The sequence below is a fragment of the Cottoperca gobio genome, chromosome 2, assembly GCF_900634415.1.
Source record: "Cottoperca gobio chromosome 2, fCotGob3.1, whole genome shotgun sequence".
NCBI classification, from domain to species: Eukaryota; Metazoa; Chordata; class Actinopteri; order Perciformes; family Bovichtidae; genus Cottoperca; species Cottoperca gobio.
Window position 1 is genome coordinate 3,584,585 of NC_041356.1, and position 18,396 is coordinate 3,602,980.

General features: G+C 39.5%; 2 protein-coding genes across 3 annotated transcripts in view; one reads left to right on the forward strand and one right to left on the reverse strand.

The window, feature by feature from the left end:
• Positions 1–1,790: 1,790 nt before the first annotated feature.
• LOC115016698 (cordon-bleu protein-like 1) lies at positions 1,791–11,527 on the reverse strand. Its single transcript, XM_029444677.1, has 10 exons — positions 11,139–11,527; positions 10,262–10,423; positions 9,597–9,798; positions 9,221–9,479; positions 8,986–9,027; positions 8,817–8,899; positions 8,524–8,718; positions 8,037–8,118; positions 4,487–5,968; positions 1,791–3,165 (listed from the first exon to the last, which is right to left on the reverse strand). The coding sequence occupies exons 2-10, from the start codon at positions 10,351–10,353 to the stop codon at positions 3,158–3,160; spliced, it is 2,445 nt and encodes an 814-aa protein (XP_029300537.1). The 5' UTR covers positions 10,354–10,423; positions 11,139–11,527; the 3' UTR covers positions 1,791–3,157.
• Positions 11,528–17,242: 5,715 nt separating this feature from the next.
• LOC115020686 (sodium channel protein type 2 subunit alpha-like) overlaps positions 17,243–18,396 on the forward strand; it is a 36,015-nt gene continuing 34,861 nt past the window's right edge. For both annotated transcript variants that reach the window (XM_029450630.1, XM_029450629.1), the window contains exon 1: positions 17,243–17,398. The gene's annotated coding sequence lies outside the window, so the exon portion shown is untranslated. The remainder of the gene's footprint in view (positions 17,399–18,396) is intronic.

Sequence of the window (18,396 nt, forward strand, 5' to 3'; positions counted from 1 at the left end):
TGTATGTGTGTATGTGTGTGTGTGTGTGTGTATGTGTGTGTGTGTGTGTGTACTCGCAGTAAGCTACAGTATGTGGGCCAAGTCATATTGTTATACTTATTCTGTGCGATAGAAAATGTGTAGAATTTTAATTTTCTCAGGAGCATTAAGAGGTATCCATGTCTTATCATGTACGTGGGATGAGAAAGGAATACAAATGTTCTAATTTCTGCATGCCGTGCTACTCGTCCAGAAACTTAAAAGTTCACTTTCACAACTTCCCTCTGAACTTCGCCACGACCCGCTTGATGCAGGAGGGCAGGGGGGCAGGGGGGGGGGGGGGGGGGGGGGAGGTTGGACTGTCTGTATTGTAAAGCCGGTATCAGTTTTGCTCTTAGATTAGTCTGAACTAAGTTAGCAGGTTTCAAAAATATAAAGACTGACTTATTTTAAGCCTAAAAAGTTAGCCACCTGCCCTAGGTTACCTAAGTGCCATGTTTCCATGGTAACAATCAGTCACACCTGCTGACCAGTGGCAACAACAACAACAACAAAAAAGGAAAACCTGCTTTTGTTGAGGTCGTAACTGAAACTGAGCAGTCAGTCAGTCCGTAGTTTTTTTAAAGTCTTAATTTACCCAGAATTCCTGACAAACAGCCCTACACAAGAGAGTCTCTTTGTGCAACAGATGAATTCTATAGAAATTAATTGAGTCTTTTACGTTCCACCAGAACTGATGAGGTGATCGAATGACCTTGACGGGCAAACTGTTTGCAACGAGCTGAACGAACCCCCCCCCCCCCAAATAAACCTGCTGAAAAACTAATAGATTTCAAACTCTTACATCATTTTCTTTTTACATGTGCACTGGGAGTATCCTGCCTGGCTGGGTTTAGGACACAGGTGCTTCCAATCTGTTATTTACTTAATAAAGAAACCCTGCTGGTCCAATGATTACAATGGCCTTGAGATTATCAAACTAACAACGCACCTCATTAGACTACTGCGTGTCTCTCAATCATATTCAAGGTTGGGTTTCTTTATACATACTCTTTTTAATACGTTTTTTTAACATTAACTTCTATTGTTATCATTTATTATGTATTTGTTACTTGATTAAATGTCTGTCATTTCTTTATATTATATTTGTGTATATTATTTATGATTAAAAAAAAAGGTTCCCATGGCAGGAATGGGGTATTCTGAATCAACACAAATTACTATACGATCATACATGTCTATATTATATCGTCTTCACTCAAAAGTAACAGACGACGTGAGCTTGAGGAAAATAAAAAGTGGACAAACTCTGCTTGTTGTTGAGTGTAACTCACTGAGTGATGTGGCGTTCATCCTCATCCTCCTCCTCATCATTAGTTTGAACCCGGATGTGCTCACATGACTGACGCCTCCAGGATTTAGCATCGCCTGATTCTTCCCGTCTCTCTCCACCTCGTCTCCTGAGACAATTATCAACAAAACCTCTTTGTGTGTCCACGTCTTTTTAGTTTTTTATTTTTTTGTTCAAAAGTTCATCCGTGCTGATAGCGTCTCATGTCACGCGCTGGATCTTAAATGTACATGACAGAGTAGCATTTCATGTTATACTGCATTATAAATCCAGCTTTCTTTTGTCTGCATAATCATGAACATCGCTGCTCAGGTTGAAATTCAACCTTTCACTGCTAAAAAAAAGGATAATGCCAGAGTTGTCACTTACATTGGATATCATTGCTTTGGGCAGTAAAAGAGCTCCTCTCCAGCATGTGTGTGTTTCTTTTACCACAGACTTAAAAAAAAAAAAAAAAAAAAAAAAAAAACGTTAGACATGGCTCTCTCCCTTAGGGGCGGTAATGGCATTCTCCATGACAACGGCAGTGTGACACGGCTGTGCCCTTGAGGGCCGGGCGCTCCCTCTGGGGGGAGCGCCGCGGAAACACGACAGGGTCAACGGTCACCTCCCATCATCCACCAGCAACCCGTCCTCCTCGCTCTCCCTCTCTCCCTCTCTCCTCAGGTGGAGCAAGGATGTTAGAGAGAGAAAGAAAGTCTTGAAGCTAGCCCACTCAGTCCAGGCCTGGCAAACGTGGAGCTTTAGCCACAGGCGGTTCTGGCTAGGTCTCTACCTCGCATAGCTCCTTGCTGTTCCTCCAAGGCCAGGGCTGGATCAATACATATAGTAGTGCGGATTCTTTTGGCACCCAAGTATAGCTATGCAGTATTGCCCTGAGGTATGGGTCCGTTAAAGACATAACAGTGTGTGCATGTGAGCAAAGTGGACTGAGTTTATTGAGGAAGGTGTTGGGATGCTTGGCATATAAATAATGCTCCAAAAAGGATTTTTTTTGTTCTTGTGGAAATGCAGATGTCATTAAATAGTGCATGTAGTTTTTTTTTTATTCTGGGAAAATCCTTGAAATTGATGTGGACAGAGACAGCCTTCAGAAAAGACATTTAAACGTTACAATAATGTTTGACATAAGTTCATTCGCGCTCCTGAGCAATGAGGGGAAAACATATTTACTGTTATTTATTATTAAAATGATACAAAATGTGTCACTTGTGATCCATCCGCCAGAACTCATGATGAAAAAGACCTCACATGGATGCTGTCGGGATATTCCTTTAGAAACAATGCTCTACTGCCACCTGCTGATTAACCAGCAAGCCAGTCTGAAGGAGTTCATGAGTTTTACTGCGTTCTTCATGAAGCATAAAGATGAACACCCTGAGGGAGAAACATAACTGGCACAAACATACAATATGCCTATTATTACGAGTGCATCATTTCTTTTGTTTTACACAAACAAAAACTAGAAAAGCTCTCACGTCAGCGTCGTGTCCGCCTTGGCACATCTTCAATGAAAATTCAAATAGGAAGTAAAGAAAAAAAAAAACAGGACGTTGTCCGTTCAACAACTCGTGTCCTGTACATTTGGCTTACTGACAACAGAAAATGTTTATGTTCAACGTGTGAACATGAAGTCCAACAGAAAATGAGACAACCTGGTGTCTTTGCACAAAAATGAAAAAACGCAAAAAACATAAAAGTCAAGTTTGTTGCTTGATGCAGTTCGTCTACTTAGAAATGACTTTTGTTGAAGTTATGTGGAGGTCACGTGCTCCGATTCCTCACACTAAACAGGGGCTTCTATTCAAAGATGTGTGAGGAAGACAGTCAGGCACCTGCAGCAGAGAGATTCAAAACAGACACACATGTACATCACAGCTTTCCTCTATAGGCAGGACGTAACAGTCACACACAGTCAAATGTCCAGAAATATACATGTTTGTTTCCAATGACAAGAAAGACTAAAAACTAAAATGTCTATTTGCTCTTTTTCTATGTTTGAATTGATTTTTTGTCATAAACAAAACTGTTAGAACTTGGCAAAGAATTGTGTTCATTTAGGACCCGAGACTGATCGTAAGAATCTGTTAGAGAAAATAGGTTTTCTGATGATCTCATTCTCTGGGAGGGTTTGTGTCAGTGGATCTCTGTCCAGTGTATTAGGCCTGAACTCAATTCTTTTTTATTTATTTTTTTATTTTTTTATACATTGAAAGCTTCTATTGAGGTTTTCCAATAACTTTTCGAATGAGTGTAGTCATATTTCATGAAGTCATCATCCAAAAGAATTATATCAAAAATCTTCGAACAAAATCCTTAATTTGAATAAAGTCATTCTTAGGATAAAATTTGTCTTTTTTAATTACATTTTCTTTAATAAATAGAACTTGTCAGTGCGTGCGGCAAGCAGGAGCGCAAACCGTTTTTCTTTTTAAAGTCTAAATGCCAACAAATATGTATAAGCAGAATATTTAGCTATTGATAGGATAGGAATGTTTTGGAGGGGGAAGATTTAGCTAAGGCCTTGTAGTGAAATACTGTTAATTCTTTGGTTAATATAATAATAATAATAATAATAATAATAATAATAATAATAATAATAATAATAATAATAATAATAATAATAATAATAATAATTATTATTATTATTATTATTATTATTATTATGTGTCAGATTATCTTTTTCATCTGCAAAGATGTGATTTCAGGACCTTGTCTAATTTCTTTTTCTTCAAAGAGCCTTCATGTGTTTTATTTAGGTGTGCCTGTTGTGTTAAATGCAAAGTAAGTTTTTATGTAATGTTAAAACTTCAATAAACATATTTGTCGAAAAATAATATTGTTAGAGAAAAACTTGTTGTGAATTTTGGAAATTATTAGATCCGTCTTTTATCAATACATTTTGAGTTATTAGAAATGTTTAGAATCACACAGATGAGAAACAACCCGCAGCACAAATATAATACTAATAATGTTAGTGCAGCCTAATCGTTATGTGGCACAAATACCGGCTTTAAAAACACAATGACTACACAAACATTTATTTAGATTTTAAAAGCAGTATTCAAATGTTGATTTAGAATTTAAATGCTTTTTGGTACAGAGCTACAGCACTAAACTCTATATGGTTAAAACTCAGTGGTCAGTGGAACTCACCGTGTTGGTATGTGGACCTGGATGGTGAGGGGAGTGTACCGTGTGGCCCACTGGGGGCCTGAGGGTCTAAACCTTTCCCGGGACTCTGGAGACGGGACCTCTGCACGGCCAACGCTACCGCCTCCGCAAACCTGGATGGGGCGGCACTTGTCTCGTCCAGAGGTGTTGGTGCAGCTGTAGACTCAGCAGGCTCATTGTGGCGGTCCTCACTGAAAGAGTCGGCTCGCCCGTTAGAGGAAGGACTTGTCGGCTGAGAAGAGTCTCCTCTCTCCTCCATCACCTCTATGTTTTCATCAAAGAAGACAGGTGGAGGAGGGGGAGGGAAACAGTCCTCTACTCCTTCCTCTTCTTGTACTACTTTCTCCTCCATTTCAGTGTATGGTTCATGGTCCATGTCGGTACTTTCAGACGGTCCACTGGGACTTTGAAGGCTCTGACCATCACTGGGAAGTTCTCCATCAGGGAAGTCTGACGGTGCTGCTAGAGTCACCTCAGACGTGACTTCAGGTTTATCCTCCTCCGTCTGATTTTTGACCTCAGAGAGAGGAGAGCCTGGACTATCCTGATCGTTTAAATCACGCAGAGGTGGAGGAGAAGATGGCCTGTCAGAAGCTTGACTCTCCTGAGAAGAAGGTTCTGGACTCTGAAAGGGTGTTTGAGAAGGTTCTGGACTCTGCAAAGGTGTTTGAGAAGGTTCTGGACTCTGCAAAGATGTTTGAGAAGGTTCTGGACTCTGCAAAGGTGTTTGAGAAGGTTCTGGACTCTGCAAAGATGTTTGAGAAGGTTCTGGACTCTGCAAAGGTGTTTGAGAAGGTTCTGGACTCTGCAAAGATGTTTGAGAAGGTTCTGGACTCTGCAAAGGTGTTTGAGAAGGTTCTGGACTCTGCAAAGATGTTTGAGAAGGTTCTGGACTCTGCAAAGGTGTTTCATTCTCTGATGTGTCCGGAGAACATGGATCCTCTTCACTCTCAGGGTTATCTTCTACTGTTATCTGGCCAGTGGTGAGTTCTGGATCGTGGCACTTCTCTTTCATGGGGGGAACCACTTTGAACGTGGTCATTCCTTTCCTCTGTACGGGATCCTCCCACTCATCCTCAGTGGGGTGGTTGGATGTTAGAACAGATTCAAGTTCTGCGAAGAACACACCGTTATCTGAACACCTCGGAGTCGAGGACATAAAGGAGGAGCCGTTGTTGAACTTTGGGAAGGTGGCAGAGTTCCTCAAACGCTTGACCAGCGCTCCTTTGGAAATAGACGACGTCAGGACTTTGGCAAGAGCACAGCGGGCGTCAGAGAAGTCTTTGCCTCGAAATGAAGGCAGATATGGGTCAGCCACGTCATGGAGATGAGCAAATGATGGTCGTGAGGAGAATGAGGATGAACGTGGATGTGGTGATGAAGATGAGGGCAGTGACAGGTTTACAGAGACTGACTCATTGATTTCTCTCAGCTCCTCCACAGTGTTCAGGGAGTCTGCAGTCGCTGGAAAAAGAGGAAAAGCTAAAATATTCAAATTCAGGGTCTTAATTAAGGGTCTTAAAATGTTTTAGCCACAGAGAAGTCTTTAAGAAACATCTCTAAAGAAATCGCTACATTTCCAATGGAAGTTCTGCACAGAAAATAGCAATATTTATCGTTTAAATATACCAAACACATGGATTAAGAAACGCAGGGAATACTGGGCTAATAAGAACAGTGACTCAATTCTTAGCGTTAATTATTTTCTTTTTTACCCTTAAAATCCCTTTTATTTGACCATTCAGAGACCAAAACATATTTTTTAAATGAATTCAAATGTCAAAGTAAAATGTATTCTTCCCAATTTTATTATTATATATGAGAAATACTAATTAAAAATGAATAAAGCTTGCATATAAACTTGTAAAACGAAAAATCAGAATGAAAGAATCATAATGAAACATAAATATATTAAAAACATTCATATATATGATAAGTAGGACTATAAAAAGTAGAGAAAGACATGAGAACGTAACATAAAAAACATGATTTTGGGAAAGAACATTTATGGGTTTATTTTACAAAAATGGGTCTGGAAAAAAATACGTTTCTAGATTAATTTAACAAATACTAATGTTGATCTGGTTTCTGTTTAGAAGTCAAAAGGCACAGAAATTAGGTTACAAAATGTAATCCATTGAAAAGAAAAACACAGAAAAAGAAAAAAGATAAAAAGAAAAGTTACAGAATTTCCACAAAAAAAACAAAACAGATAAGCAGACATAATAAAAACACAGAAAAATAAATAGTATTTAAGTGCAGCAGGCAACAGTGACAGACATCCATAAAAGCCACTAAGATGGGAAGGAGGAAGAAGAGGTCAGCGCAGGAGGACGGACAGGAGGGATAGGGATGGTGGAAGGAAGAGAGGAAAAGGAGGAGATAGCAGCAGCCCTCAATCACCCCCTTCAGGTAACACAGTCTGTAAGCAGGGAGGAGAAAAAGCTTGGCTTTAGGGCAACAATGCTCAGTCTGAAGCTTTCCAACAAACACAACTTCAGGACGAAAACGATGCAAAAAAAACAAAAAAACGCAAAAATGCCCTTTTGAACTTTCACAGGCCGCAATTATTTAAGTGTAGGAGGACAGGATCAAGAATGTGATCGTCAACTCTCGGATGGGAGTTGTTTTTTCAGCCGAGGATTGATACCAACTCAGCAGTGTGTTGCACTATTACAGCTAAAAGAAAACAAGGGAGTGAGCCAAAACTCTGACACTGCTGAGGGCAATTTAGTCAGATAATTACAACACTGAAAGTTTACACTGCACTTTTCTTTCATTTTGGGCCTTTTTTTTTTTTTTTTTTTTTTTTTAAACCTATGCCACCCGAGTGCACAATGAAGTGTTTCTGACATAATTACAGATACCTAATGAGCTACGTCTAAAAACAGAATGGTCACTGTCCATTTAGGCAGCTGAAAGGAAAAGGAGCCGAGCACAGAGAGAAGCTGAACCCAGGTGGACAAAGCATATCAGACAGACTAATACAGGGGAGTGAAAGCTTGGACAATAGAGGGATTTAGACTGCAGCCAGTATGTTCAATGAACAACGCGCCACGGGTCACTTTAATTGCCCTGAACAGGGTTAAATTGTTCCGACTGATAAAAGCTGCGTTTTGCGCTGGATTTAAGAGCTAAATCTTCTATTCGCTTTGACATTTTAATCTTGATTTAACTTCAATCTCTCTTGACCTCGTGTAGCGCTGGCTGAAGCCGCGAGGATTTGGCAGATACAAGAATTCACCCCACATTAAAAGCCTTTTGATTTCCACTGAATTACTGTAAAAAAGGTCAATTGGGACATATTTCATAGATTCTACTATTTCAATAATGCTCTATAATCAGAAAATATCAGGCAAAATAAACAGAAAGCCATTATGAAACGGTACTAACCCAAATGTGTATATTATACCTTTTAAATAGCCACAATTAGCACGCATGTTACTGGGCTGGCAGGCTAATATCAGTAGCCCTTATTTTAAATGTCAATCACTAAAGCTCAAAGGTGATCAATCATCAATGAAGGTTTTACCTTTAACCTCCTGGTGGATGTTTGCACAGGGAGGGGGTGGGGCCCTCCGCTTGGTGCTCCTTAAGGTGGATTCTGCCGACCTCTACAGAGAGACAATGACATTAAATGACATCACATTTATTTAAGTCTTTCTTCATCGTTTGAGAGACACTGAGAGGTGTTATTACCAAAATGTCTGCCAATTTAAAAGCCTGTATAGTTCCCATTACTGAGATACCCTTTCAGGCACGGGGAGTCATTATCAGATCTCACACATGCACTACATTCATCTGGCGCCTTTTCACACACAGAACCATAGTAATGAAGGAATAGATCAAGAGACAGAAGAAGAACATGAGAAACATGGGGAAACTGAATATAGATCCCAGGGATCGACTGCATGTGTGAAAAGGATTCAACAGACCAACAAAAAAAGTAAGAAGAACGAGCAGAAGAAGAACGAGCAGAAGAAGAAGAACGAGCAGAAGAAGAAGACTTCGCGACCCACCTGTGATTCTCCTACATGACAGGTGCCGAGGTTGTTTGGGATGCTCTGTGATGCACCCATGGGCGGCTGAGGGGCTCGTCTCCTCTTGGGCATATCTGCTGGCAGGGTGCTGGAAGAGGAAACACCCCGCACATTCATGCTGACTCCCACATGTTTGTTGCTCGTAGGAGAAGCTGGGGCACTCCTCGCCCCTTCCTACGACGAGCGAAACGTTAACATTTGGTCAGAAGCAGAGAAAGGTTTAAGACGGTGTAGGTTTCACAGATCTCCCACAAGCTGACAACATAATGTACCATTTCAGCTTTTTTCTTCCTTCTTCTGAACAAGCTGAGGAATCCTGCAGTGTCCTTCTGTTTCTTCTCCTTCTTTGGCACGTCTGTGTGATAATAAAAGATCTTGATCAGTAACAGTATGCATGTAGCAGGAAGTGTGGATAATACCGAGTGTGCATGAATGTGTTACCTTGTAGAGGAGGTGGGGAGATGACCTCTGTTGGCGAGACGGCTGATTCAGATGGAAAACAATGCCATTATCAGTTCAGACTCTACAGTATGAACAGATATATATAGGAGCAGGTATATTATGGGAATTTAACATCTCCTAAAGATTCTTCTAGATGATGACCTCCAGGTATTGAAATATATGATGCATGTATATGGGAACAGAGGCTTTCATATCAAAGTGTGCTCTAACATACCTGCATCTTGGTGCTGGTGGTCAGGCTCCTTGGCAGCTGTGTCTTTGGCGAACACTTCCCTCAGCCCGTGCTCGTTTAAGGTCTTGCTCAGGTCCAGCGGCTCTACAGACTGAGAATCTCTCAGTAAAACAGTCGTTTCTACTTGAAGCTCGCACTTGTCACACACGGCTGGCAGCAGCATCTCAAGGGGCACTCTGGGATTCACTCGCACCACGGTCTTATGGGACTTATTGTAGTTGATCAACAGACGTACAGATGCCTGCAAAGAGAAATTACATTTTAAGCCTATCGTATGCAACTATGGAATGAAAGTCGACTTTAAAGACACCAAGATAAGTATTGATTTCATATTAGTTATGGCTTAAGTTTTTTTTACCTCGGGCATGTACGGCCTCCTGATCTTTTCTTCCATCCCTTTGGGCTTCAGCACAATACTCTCCGCTTCCAGTGAGCCGATAGGAGAGTTTGGTTTGAAGCTGATGTTGTTCTTGTTGGGTGAGAGAACCTCAACAGTGTAGTCTGACGGGTTCAGATGGTAACTTGCACAAAGGGTCACCAGTAAGTCAATCACTGGTTTACTATTAAGAGGAGAAGATACAAAGAAAACAAAGGACCGTTAATGACGGATACATCTTATGATCTTGCAATGTTATGAAATTCACACTTCTCATATTATAGTAGGCAGGTGCAAGTTTATCAAAAACATAGAACTTTCCAAAGAGGGAATAAACCAAACATTAGCAATAAAACTATTTAAACGGATTTGACGGAGACAGATACAAAAAAAGTGAGTTAAAATCAATGCAACTGAGGCGGATACTATTCTGATTTCAGCCCCTTAGTATGTTTCAAGCTCCTGGAATACTGGATCCTACATTTCCCATAATGCAGGTCTAAGCTAGCATGGGACTGGGACTGGGACTGGGACAGGTCCAGGGCAACAAAAAAGTGACATTAACATCCAATTTAAGAATTAAGAAGCCATGCTGCCTTTGGTTAATTTGCACAGAAGATCTGTAGACAGCTTGTAATAAGGCCTACCTCCCATGCACTGTGGCGTTCTTCTCCAACCCCCCTGGCAGAACGACAGACAGAGAGAAGTCTCTGTCGAGTGGATTCTCCTGCTCATCCATCTCAATGGACCTCAAGAGCACTCAAAAGCCTCTCCAGATCTGATGCCGATCCCAATGTCAGGTAAATCTCCTGAAAGGTAATCAGTATTTCAGTAATTAGGGTTAGTGGAAAAACATACCTCGTATGACCTCACACACCTAGATGATGTCTAAGAGAGTTATGCTGTTCACCATACAGCCAGTGACAGGGTGCCAGTGTGAAATGTCTTACAGCTGCTCGAAAACATTTCAACACTGACATTTGAAGGCCTAACTCCCATACAGTAGGTACACCTTAAAACATATTCACTGTAGGGCTGCCATAGGAATGCATTATCAATGAATTTTGTGTTCTTGATTAATCATTTGGTCTCAAAAGTATCTGAAAATAGATGCAAAATGCCCAAAGGTATTTTCCTGAGAACAAGTTCATAATGCTTATTTTGTCCAGCCAACTGTTTAAAACTCAAATATATATATTTTATATAAAAGATAGAAAATACATTTAAGAGAATTCACTTTAAAGTTGAATTTTATTGTTAAACGATTATCGAAAGTGTTAAATATGTTTCTGTCCATTGATTAAGGCAGTAATCAACAGTTTGAGCTCGTGCATCAGACTGTTCTACTCACCATTGATGCCATGCTTCTACATTCATCTTTATTGCAAGGTAATATAAACCTGAGTACTTTGTTCGTAGTACTGGAACAAATAAATCCTTAAATGTATCTCTAACATTGTAAGCTACCTAATTCACGTGCCAAGCCAGGGAAAAATAAATAGTGTGTCAAATGTCAACGGTTACCTGAAAAGCCTCTTCCTCAAACGTGACTGTCCAACTCCGCCAAACGAACTATTTCCCTACACAAGTATCCAAAGTGTCGTTGAAACCTGAATTACAACAACGAATGTCAACGTTTGCAACTTAGCTGAGTTTCACTAAAGAATTGCAGCGTAACTTCCGACGGTCGCCTCCGCTCTTCAGTCAGGACACTGCTCTGCTCTGCTCCGTCCAGGAGTTTAACCAGCGTCTGTCTTCACCTTTGACCCTTTGTGCTTCTTTATCATTACATAGCCTCTTTAAACAGTTTGATTAAAGTCAACGCCCTCGATGTATTTTAAGCTAGGAGTTCACCGGAGCGTGCCAACAAAACAGCTGTGTGTATCTGTTCATCAACACGCGCGTGCCACTGTTCCCTCATCGCGCGGACACTGACACGCGCGCATATGTAAGGGGAGCTGACTACACAGAACAACATTTCTGCAGTCGCTTGTTAATATATTTAAGTTCAGGCATAGTTTACATTTTGTTTAAACGTATTGTAGCTACATTTAGAAATGTAATATGTAGTATTTGATATTTGTCAGGTCTCTTTATTTATAATTTATTTAGCTGTGTAATTGACTAATTTGCTTGTTTATGTAATTATAATGAAACAACCTATTTTCTTTACATGTATTTGTTTCTATCCTTATGCTTATTCCTACTAGTTCTTCTAAATACAAGTATTTCTTTCTGTACATTATTTAGTTTTTTAGACTTGTAAAACAGCAAAAACAACATACAGAAACTGATAAATACAAATATTCAAGTAAGCTAAATAACTATATATAAAAAAGAGCTACAGTATATCAACACTATCATTGATAGAAAGAGAGAAACAATCTTCACTTCAATTTGTCTGATAAACTGAGCCTGCTCTATAGTCAACATCTATTAGATAAATATTAAAATGATACCATAAAAAGCTGTCCTTATCAACAAACAATGTATCCATGATATCCATGTCTGTCTGTCTTCAGCCATGTTGTTCAAGCAGTAATGCTGAGTTCCAAATAAGCTTACACTGTTTCTCCAGTAAGAGGGATTAGTACTTTTAAAAGGCTGCGTCTCTCCATGCTCTCACATTCAGAGACTCTTAATTGATTATATATGCACCCATAGCTTTTTACACTTACCTGTGTCCACAGACTCTTCCCATTCTCTGTCAACGTTCTCTTCTGTATTATTAAATGGCAGGAGGAGGGAAGTTGAAGAAGAGAGAGGTTCTTTCCCCTCTAATCCTTGTTTAGCAGACAAGCTGCCACACCTACAGGCCCTGCCCAGTCATGTGACAGCACTTTGCATGTCTGTGTTTGTGTGTGTACTGTGTGAATACTTTGTGGGAGTTGGTGGTGTTTAGTTAGTGGATTTGCACGGGTAACCAGGTGAACCAGTCTGAATGGTGAAAGCTCTTCCCTAACCACATTAAAAGAGTATTCTGTTCAATTTATATAAAAAAAAAGGCCTCAAATCCACATATCCTCTCTGTAGGATCTGGCTTTATCATTACTTATATCCATTATCCTGCTCGGAGATGTGTATCAAAGAGGCAGAAATAGCAGTATCTCCTCTGACTGTAGTACAGAGTTAAATGCAGCCATAATATTGGGCTTTCAGTTTTTCACAAGAGAGTTTTTGCTCCACTGGAAAATCACACCGTCCTGCTCCTGCTCAGCCCGCTCTGTCACTATCCCTCCCTCCACCTCACAATGCGGAGCTCAATGTTCATGTCAGTCCTCTCGGGGCTTTTAAGTTCTTCTTCGAAATTTTGTAGAAGTAGTTAAAGCAAGTTGCGGGACAGTGTAGACCAAAAATAGCTCCCGGAATGCATTAAACCAGTGGTTCCCAACCTAGGGGTCGGGACCCCCACAAGTGCTTACGATATAAATGTACCACAAGACGATTAGATAGAAAATTTGACTTTCCTCTAATTTGCATTTTTTCTTGTGAACCACTGGCTAATTTGACCTCTTCAGGCCCAATGTATCTAAATAAAACTGTCTGAGAAGTATGGATCATGTAAGTAGACGTTGGGAACCATTGCAGTAAACGTCACATATTTGAAATATCTAACAATGCACAAATATCTAAGGCAGGAGCTTATCGTTTATTGTGACATTACATGAACAACAGCATTATTCACCCCTGTTTCCTACGAAATTACATTCCCATACAACTAAACTGCATTCTCAATTACGCTTCGAGGTTTAAACACGTGGTTAACGTTGTATATTGAAACAAAATGCAACAAAACTACTGGGTTATGTTAAGGCAACATGTAGTACTTGGTTAAGTTTAGTAGAAAGATAATGGTTTGGCTTTAAATACGTATGTTTGTTGCGTTATTTCAGATATCTGCGTAAATTAAAATAAGTCAACGTTGACTTTTCTTTTCGAGTGCGAGACAAACAGTCTCCAGGGTGAAAGTCCTGTCTTAGTTTGACCCCTCCACCCCCCACCCCGACCTCTTCCTTACGTGAACTTCCTTGGATTTTGAAACATATTTGTGATACCTCAAAAACAAACATAACCCGGAAAGAGAGAACAGCATTGCTGCTAGTTTCATGAGCTGCACAGTTTCCAGCAGACACAATGAGAGACATTTCAGTTTAATGTACTCTGGGTGTTTCTATTTTTAGCCACCACCATGTTAAGATTATAATCTTATATTATTCAGGTACATAATTTTAGATTAATTGGAAGTGAAGGTAACCTAATGGTTGCATCTGTTTTTCCGACTTTGCACTTTGAATCTAAAATATCATATTTAGAGTCTTAAACTATTAGATAATTATAGTCCTCCCATTAAATCTCATGTAGAGTGTCACTCTGATTTATCTTTACAGCACTTACTTGCACTGTATGTAGGATAGAGTAATCATAGGACAGTTATTTAACTTCAGCTCTGATTCAGAGTTTGTATTAATGTAATTAGTGAATCCGTCCTTACAGAGATCATTTGTTAGCATACTTTAATGAATGACAAATACTACAGACCTCAGTAGTATCATGCAAAGCTCTTGATTAATCAGCATACAGTAAGTGAACAGTACCAGGCAGTTAAGTGTGAGTTTTAATCAAATGAAGCCCAGGGAACACATGCTCACACCTACTGTAATCTTGTAATCTCATTCTGAAGTCTGTTAGTTGGAACTCAATGGGATTGTGTCGTTGCTGGCCGCAGTAAACAGATCACCGTGTGTCTGTCGAGGTTAATGAACTGCTTTTGATGACTAACAGAGGAACAGAAAGCCTGTTAGTCACACCATCCAGTCCGTCGCTCTGTATCATCACTTGAAATGGAAGAAATGCATCCACTAGAGGACAGAGGTGGATTTAGCCTCGGCCTATAGCAGGATTTCCACCCTAGACCAGCTATGTGTGATGGCGTGACACTCAAGCTTTATTTTTCCTGTCAAAAGGAAATCAAGATGGCAACAGCATGAATTCATTTCCTTGTGTTATCCTCTACTCAACAGGCTCACTCTATTTTTTAATAGATTCATGTAAACTCAGGAAGTTTTTACCCAGCAGTGTACACAATGTGTAGGCTACTGCTTGATCTATGATCTGTTTTTCAGTCTGGAGATACAGTACATAAACTTGTGAATTGTCTGTTTTTGCTGTTTTCCAGCTTCACTGTAAACCAAAACAAGTAAAAAAGACACAAAATGACAACAAAGAGATGTAAAATTACTACAAAAAGACCAAAACAATTAAAAAATAATTACAAAATGACCACAAAGAGACACTAAACAACCACAAAGAGACACACAACAACCACAAAGAGACACATAACAACCACCAAGAGACACAAAGCAACCACAAAGAGACACACAACAACCACAAAGACACACTAAACAACCACTAAGAGACACACAATAACCACAAATCGACACAAAACAACCACAAAGAGACACACAACAACCACAAAGAGACACAAAACAAACACAAAGAGACACAGAACAACCACAAAGAGACACTAAACAATCACAAAGAGAAACACAACAACCACAAAGAGACACAAAGCAACCACAAAGAGACAAAAAGAGACACACAACAACCACAAAGACACACTAAACAACCACAATGAGACACACAACAACCACAAAGAGACACAAAACAACCACAAAGAGACACACAACAGCCACAAAGAGATGCTTAACAACTCTAAAGTCTTTGTTTTCTTCTCCCATGTATGAAAGGTGGTGTGGACTTTTGCATGTCTGTGCCCAGACAACGTAGTACTGACATCCTGCTGTTTGAACAAGGCATCCAAATTCATCACTTTGCTTCTAATGAAACATGCAGCAATGTCACAGAGAGCTGCCAAGATGCGAAACTCAGCTTTTGTTCACACTGGTGGAATACAACTAGGGAACGATTGCACATATGGCAGCTCTGTGTGTGTTTTCAGCAGTATTTTATATTTATATCCTGACTGTAAACCATAAATATTTGTATTACATTTTCAAGTGATGAGTGAACTCATTATCTCCAAATGTGTATAATTCGTGTTGTGATGGCATGAATGCAAGTACACTGACTGTCAAACCGCAGTGTTAGAAAGCTACATTTTTTAATGTACAATTACAAGGATTTTAAAGTGTGTATATATAGTTTTAATTATTTTTTATTTTCTCATAGATCCATTAAACCTCTGTTCATCCATTGTCTGGATTTGTGCAGCTCTGACTGTCTCCAGAGAGATTTTAATGACGAAATCAACCTGAAACTGTAAAAATAGAGAATCAGATTGAAAAGTAAGTGTCCTACCTTTCCCTGTGGAAGTAACACCCTTGACTGCAGTAAGACAAAGATTGACAAAGCAGGAAATTATAAGATTCAGCAATAAAACAATAAATACGATGAAACAAATCCCATTAAGGCCTGCTTGTAAAAGTGTGTTTAAAGGAGTTTGTAGTTCTGTTCACATGGTGAAGTGAAAGTGAGAGTGACATGCTACATCGAGTTTACGGGTGTGTCCATCTCTGCTAACTGTGACTCCCTGAGGGATGGAGTTTACCCTCAATTTCACTTCCTAAATGGAGATAGCCCACCTATTGAATCACACAACTATGCAATCCATTCCTATAAATGATCTATAGTTGTTTATATTGATGGCTGTGTTCGCCATGTTAGAGGTCCCAGTGTGTCCACATTTTTGCTTTCCATTACCTACAATACAATCATACAACAAATCAACAATTCACAATTTTTATCCCAACTACAGAATAGAAACTTTACATGTCAGGATGTAATTTTAACAACTGTCCAGCAGATGGTATGAATGTACAAGAAGAATGTAGAGGCAGTTCTGACACTGATGTCTGTACACCAATGTGGCCTCCACAGGCTTCCTCAAACTGAAGAAAGTTCTAGAAAGTAAAAAAATTGTAATCTGTCAGTAAAAAAAAAACTGGAATCAGAAGAATCAGAATATGGTTTTTACTTACAAGGAATTTGTTGCATAAATAAACATATTAAGAGGAAATAAAAATACAGGTATTGTACTGCAAAAGTAAAAAACATAATATAGATAAATTATGAAAAAGATACTATAAAAAAATTAACTTTGACAAATCGGTTAAGGCTCTTTCCTTAAGTTTGGTTTCCATTATTAAACAAATATCCACTGCTGAAAAAGCTCAAACAAAACAATGTAGGCTAAAACAACTGTAATAATAAAAATGAGGCAACTTTTAAAAAGAACAATGATTTAATAGTAAATGACATGAATGATACACTTAAGGAAGTAATAATTATAGGACAAGCAGCTACCAAAATAATCTGAACTGTGCATGTAAAACAAGTTAATACAAAGTAGCCTATTCATTTATCCAGTCTCCCTTTAAAAAACGCATACGTTTTTTGAATTGTATGGTTGTCTTATAACAGCTGACAACAGGTTTCTGATGCTTTCCTTCACTTGTCGCTGTGATATTTTCTAGAAGTGTACATTCAGGGCATGTTGCGATAGTCACACCTATAAAGGCATTCATTCCCGGTCTATCCAACCGGAAGCGCGGATTGATTTCTCCATGGCAAGCAAGGGCGGCTAAAAAAAGAAATCAAAGGAGCGCTTATTAAATGATAATCCATCAACCCCGCGAACGGAATTTTACAAAAACAGACAAGCATTTAAATCTGAAATTGAAACGCTATCCGCTTAAATAAAGGATTATTCTTTCGGATATGGGATCTACCTTCAGGGTCCCCACCTGCTGGGCACCGTAATGGTGGTGAGTATCCAGATCTTTGAAGAAGGGTCTCTCAGTTTGATTGATGTGACAGCACATATCCTCTGCAATATTATCGGCTTTAAATTGTATTTCTTCGCCGTGACAATACAACTTTAGCAATTTAAAGTGTAACGTGTGAATTAGACGCTATAAGAACAACGTATAAGACAGTTAGACATATCTTTGATCTTCATCCGCTTGTTGCGCGCGTGATAGGCCCACAATGTTACATGTATTTTAGGGGTTGTTCTCTGTCATACTGTCGTTTTAATTACGCAGAAATGTAGTTTTCACTTCACAGAGACGACCATTTCACTGGTGGTGTTTTGTAATTGGCGTATTATAGCCCGATTATGGACTGTCTGAGCACAAGGTGCAAATATTCCTTTATTTCCAATCGAACAAAATGAAGGAATTAACCTCCCTGACAAACAAAATGGGCTTCAAATCTAAGCATGTGCTGGGAGGGAATAGCTCATAGCTACAGGCTCATTTGTTAGGGAAATGTTTCCTATTAATAGCATGTGATGCAAGAAGGGCTTATATTTACAGAGGTTTCATATATAAACCACAAGAAAACACAAAGGTCCATTTCTATTTTTGGTAAACCAGTTGCTCTCTGTAAACACATCTGACGACACGCCCAGACTCATTCAGTTATTCACGGTCTTGTAAACCTAAACGTCAGCGAGCCCAAACACACTTATTGTTTTGTTTTTTTTACATATTTCCCATTTGATAAGATTTCGACCCCTATTGTCAGGGCACTTAGTGTTGGTGTTAAATTGTTTAAGGACAAGTATAACATAGGAAATGATTAAACTATAGCACGTCTGGGTTTGCGTGGAGCCATTTCAACCACATTTCAAGGACACCATGTGGCCCCTGGACCTCAGTTTAGGCACCTCTGGTTCCCGGGGGATGTTAATGGCTGTCTGCTGCCCCTGAAGCGGTTCAAAGCCTCGTCCGGTCGCTAGTCAGTACGTGCCTTCGCCTTT

Excerpts from the sequence above, each read along its gene's own strand:
- LOC115016698 (XM_029444677.1), bottom strand. The coding sequence starts at position 10,353 with ATGGATGAGCAGGAGAATCCACTCGACAGAGACTTCTCTCTGTCTGTC. Across the intron at positions 8,719-8,816 it reads GGAAGAAAAAAGCTGAAATG|GAAGGGGCGAGGAGTGCCCC; the intron begins GTACATTATGTT and ends CGCTCGTCGTAG. Across the intron at positions 5,969-8,036 it reads CATCCACCAGGAGGTTAAAG|CGACTGCAGACTCCCTGAAC; the intron begins GTAAAACCTTCA and ends CTCTTTTTCCAG.